Raw genomic sequence first — 5,159 nt, 5'->3', positions numbered from 1 at the left:
GGGCAGCCACAGAGACCTGCCCCCCCAGCCCCTGAGCCTCGCCGGGGCAGGGTACGGTCACCACTCTGCAGGTCGCCAGCACGGTTCAAGCTTGTTGAGTTTTGTTCTGCGGCTCCTGTGCCACAACAGCAACCAGGGACCATCATCTGACAGCACATGGCTACCACCGCGGGGACTTGCCAGGGACAAGAGCCCAGGGCTCCTCCTGCCCGCCAGCAGCACAAGGCAGGCCCATCACCCTCCCGGATCGGAGCCTGGTTGTCAGCAGGTTCCCAGCGCTCTCTGGGCCAGCCTGCGGGCAGGGCTCTGCGGAGCGGCTGCGGTCCGGCCGCAGCTCTGCCTGTCCTCAGAAGCACTTCCCATTCAGAGAGGAGATAAGCTAATGCAGCCTCCGCGAAGAAGCATCCTTATGATGCTTTTTGTTCTTGTTCTTTTATCCGCCCAGGAAATCTCTGCTCAGAGGCAGCATGTTCAAACAGATCCTTTTTAAAAAATAACAAAAAAAAAAACCAAAAAACCACAACCCTTGGAGATAATGGGGCCCGTTCCCCCCCAGACAATGACAAGGATAAAGGGGAAGGATGTGGAGGAAGGAGGAGCAGGACATTAAAGAGAAAGAAAAAAATTTCCTATTGTCCTGGAATGCATCTCCACACACTGACTCCACATGGAGCAAATACCCCGAGAGATTTCTGTCACCAGCCTGCCCAGAAGACCCAAACTAACACCCAGTCCTGAACAGCCCTAGTCCAACAGCCCAGCTCTATGGAAGCCCTGCTCTGCTCCATCAGTACGAGCTGGCCTCCAAGAAAATCATCCAGAACCCTTCACTAGCGAGAACCTGTTACGCTGGAAACGTATTTTCAACACGTTCATTATTTACTGGTTATCCATTCAAATGCTTTAACCGGATGCTCTAACAGGAGGAAAAAATGCCAGGCGGAGGTTGCCAGAGCTCCAGCAGTGCTGGAGGAAGGATTTCTAGTGACTTCCACGTGTCTGCTGTCAAAGGAAAAAGGAGTTGAGAGCAATAGCACAGGTACATTAGCATGAGAAGCAGCTAGAATGACTAAGAGGAAGAAGGGGAACACTCACTTGTGCTGCCTTATCTGCTGTATTGAAAACCTCTTGGCTGGGTCGTATTCAAGCATCCCTGAAAAGAAGGAAAAAAAGTCCAGGTGTGATCACAGACGCTCTCAGCCCAGTTGAAGACTGGAAGCACAAAGCTCTCCCGGCCTCCCACTTCCCTCCCCCAAAAGCGACTGGTGTATCCCATCCTCCTGGTGGCCAGGGAGCTGTTACCGCTGGGAAGAACCTGCTGCCCCGCTCACAGCTCAGCACAAATCCCGGCTCCATCGCCGACTGCCTGATTGCGCCTGTTCCTCAGTTTCCCCACCTGCAAAGCCACGGCCTCTCCCTCTCTGGCCCTGCGGGACAGAGGCTCCACAGCCCGGGATCACAGGTCCAGGCACGTCTCCGAGCACAGAACATCAAGACTTTGCATTTCAGATAATGCCGCTGAACTTTCTGCAGGGAAGAGCCAAAGCCTCAGGCCTGGCGCATTCCGCTGGCTCAGCACCCCAGAAACTCCAGCCCAGTGAAGGTCGGTTCTGGAAGTACAGCTGGGGCAAACCAGCAAAAAAACCCCCAAACAATCAACCCTCCTGTCCATCCTTCTGCCCTGGCCAGGAGCTGGACCTCTGGCATCAGCTGCTGGGAGAACTGGGGCGGGGAGAGGTGGCGCAGCGTATCTATGCTCGCTCTGAGAGGGAGGGAAGTGGATTCCCCAGGCAGGTTTCCGAGCTGCCCACCTTGCTCTGTTGCCTCCCAACAGCTTCACAACGCACCAGGAGGGAAGTGGCAGGTTTTGCCACATTCTTCAGACATGGGACCAACAAGTCTCACCCCGCAACACCCAAGACGTTCTCCCACGAAGGTTCCAAGAATGTTTATCAAATTGAAGTCTCACTACTGTACGTCCCAAGGAGTTTTGCTGTCACTGGGTGACACCCCCCTTATTGCTCCAGAAGCTCCAGCACCATTGAGTCTCACACAGGTAAAAGGGAAGAGGAAACGGGTGAGGGAACAGCACCCACCTCCAGCGCAGAGTGCTGGGGGAGCCAGCAGCACTGCGGGACAGGTTTGGGGCTCTGGCCCTTGGGATGAGTTTCACCAGGTGCTGCAGAAGGGCAGCGGGAGCACCCTCATAAGCAGCTCCCTTTGACCAAAGGGAAACACAAACTCGTGGCAGCTCAGGTGCTGTTTAAGGACTGGCAGGGTTATCAGGGACATCGGAGGGGTTTACTGGGTGAGGCCGGCACAAGTGGAGGATGAAGTTCTAAGCTAAAGGATTAGGAGAGGCCTCACAGCCCGGTTACACACAGCCAGGTGCAGAGAGCTGTCCGGTTCTTGGGCAATTAAAAAGGCATCAAGAAGATAACTGACCAAAAAGATTCTTTCCTTTAATGAGAAAGGGCTGTATTTCAGGCAATGTTTGAAAGAGAATGGAAGGTCCAGTCACAGAAAATGCCCATTCACGCCTTCAGCGCTGACTCACTCCCTCCAGCTCTGTGGTTGGAGTCCTGTGCTGGAGAGGCTCCGTCAAGAAAAACATCATGTACTATTCACCAGTCAAGCCATCTGAGAGCGTCTGCCCACAGCAATCACACACGCTCTGCCCTTTTCGGGAACGGTTTCCACGCGGTCCCTCTGTGAGCAGAGGTGAGACACGCTGTGTCAGGGTGATTCTTCAGGTGGACACGGAACGCAGGGCATTTCGGAAGGACTGGCTGTGCCCGTTCATGGGACGTTGTGCCCACTGCTGCATGCCGGCAGCCTCGAACCCCTTTCGAATGTGTCAAGGGGCAGTTTGTAAACCGGAGCCTGGGAATCTGCCTGGAGCTCCTCACAGACTCCAGCACCCCTGGACTCACCGGCATCCTGCTGCGTGGTGGGATATCTGGGTTTTAGCAGATAGCAGAGGCTTAGTGTGTCATCTGAGGGGCAGGGCGAAATCAGGATTAAGGGGTTTCACTTGGGAGTGCCCACCTCGGAACACCACCTAAACCAGCCCATAGAAAAGCAGCCCAAGCCCAGTCCATCAGAGGAGCCAGACCGGGTCCCTCTCCCCCATCCTCCACAAGCCTAGCAGGGTGTTCTGACCAGAACTGCCTCTGCGGGCAAACCCTGAGCCTGGGAGCAAACCCCTGTGGGACTCGCCCCTGGGCAGGTTACAGACAGCAGCTGGGCTGGCTGCTGCCTTCCTGCTCCCACAGAACCAGCACGTCCCACTGTCCCCAGGACACTCCTCTGCTCCCTGTCCCTGTGACGAAAAGTTGTGGCAGCTACACAGGAGGGAGAAAACAAAATGCTGAGAATCTAACTCATTCCCAGCCACAAAACTGTAGCAGAGCCTGGAAATCCATCCACATGCTGCCTGCAGAGCTGCAGCCTCAGCTTTCTCTTTCAGCAGAGGCATATCAGGAAAGGAGGAGGAAGAGCTGACCTCGTGCGTTTTTCTTGCACACAAGTTGGTAAGTCATGGGCAGATGGTGACAAAAGAATCTTAAGGCTATAAATGCTTCCCCTGTGATATATCTTCACTGACTGGACACACAGAAGGCAGAACAGCACTGGCCCTTCTCTTTTCTGTCAGTGGAGTGTATAAATAAAGCTTCATCCCCGATTAGGGCAACAAAACGAGGAGCAGCGTCCCAACTAATCTGCTGAAATACACAGTCACGCAGCGCTCGAGTCAAACACCAGGGAAGCTTTAAGTCCTCTAAACTTGCTGCTTCTGGAAAGAGGAGCAAAGAGAAAAACAAGCTCAAGGGGGAGAAGAAGTAAAACACCACCACAGAAGCGGCCAACAGAGGAACAGAAAAACCTCACAAAGTGCATTCTGGTGTTTGCTCCACAGCCAGGTGGTGCTGGGTCATGCAGCAAGCCTGGCCAGCGGAAACAGGCACTCTGCAGCTCACCGAGTTCTTCCTCACACCCCCACCAGCGCAGACACGGTGCAGAGTGGGGTCAGAGCCTTCTAGAAGCAATGCAAAGGTGAAACAGAGGCAGAGCTGAGCTGAGGGTGTCTGCGGTGCTCACAGCAAAGCACCATCCAGCCACTGACAACACCTATCTGCAGCCTCCGACTCAGGCCCAACCTCCGCAGAGGAGCAGGCACCTACCCGGAAATGCAGATGTTCTGGAGGAAAAGTATGAACTAAAGAAAGCGTTGGGGTTTTGTCACCATAGCTACCAGCATCACCCCCGCCAGGCTCAGCCCCCTCTTCCACAGAGGCCTTCGGGGCTGGGCTGGGGCGATGCTCAGGCCTCTGAGCAGAGAGAGCCAGAGCAACCCCGGCCCGCAGCTACGTCACCTCAGGTCCTCTGGGTGCTTGAACCACCAGGAAAAGCACAGAGGGTCAAGCCAAACGAGGAGAATAACCAGAGTTTTTATTGTGTAATGGGTACACAAGCGCTCGCAGGTGGGGTGGAGGGATGCCAGTAAGAGGAGCCCTTAGTGCTTCCTACCGCCCTGGAAGAAAGGGTCAAGGGACACAGATCTGAGCAAGACCCCGAGCAAGCACCTCTGCCTACCAAACACGCTTAACCTGCGTGTCTGGGGTGTCCAGACACAGAAGGGATGAAGACAGACAGCGGCGGGGATGAAGGAGGCAACTGAGAGACGCTGCAAGATGGACGAAGGGCAGCAGGCACGAGGCTCCTCCGTTCCACATGAGGCAGGAGGAAAAGCAGGAAACTCTGGCTCCAGCTCTCATACAGGGGATGGAGAGAGAACTCAAAGGGGAGTTACTCTGCTAATGAAGCCTAAGATTTTAAGCTATCAATATCCTTAGGACAAGAGAAGAGAAACCACTGCCATGCTCGCTTTCCCTGGGGGACGACACTAAGTGAAGCTGAGAGGTTCATCACAACCCTTAAACAATTTCTCCAGAGCCCGGCTGCTGGCAGGACGGACCACGGGACCGACTCCATTTGGGCACTTCCCAAGGCTGTTTTGAGTCAGCGTTCACAGACCAAGCACCACACACAGACCAGGACATCGCTCCCTGGGCACAGGGATCCGACACGAAACACGCGCCCGTCAGCAGCGCTGAACCGAGAGCAGCAGCCACAGGAGGCTCAGCTGAACAGCCCAG

At 54.9% G+C, this 5,159-nt stretch overlaps 1 protein-coding gene across 1 annotated transcript in view; it reads right to left on the bottom strand.

Moving 5' to 3' along the window:
* Window positions 1-5,159, bottom strand: part of STK11 (serine/threonine kinase 11) — a 31,802-nt gene that overhangs the window by 12,910 nt on the left and 13,733 nt on the right. The window contains exon 7 of the mRNA XM_010133853.1: window positions 1,096-1,153. Coding sequence (XP_010132155.1) covers window positions 1,096-1,153 — 58 coding nt within the window. The remainder of the gene's footprint in view (window positions 1-1,095; window positions 1,154-5,159) is intronic.

Source organism: Buceros rhinoceros, unplaced genomic scaffold, assembly GCF_000710305.1.
Source record: "Buceros rhinoceros silvestris isolate BGI_N320 unplaced genomic scaffold, ASM71030v1 scaffold24283, whole genome shotgun sequence".
Lineage (NCBI taxonomy): Eukaryota > Metazoa > Chordata > Aves > Bucerotiformes > Bucerotidae > Buceros > Buceros rhinoceros.
This window is presented reverse-complemented; position numbering and strand designations above follow the sequence as displayed.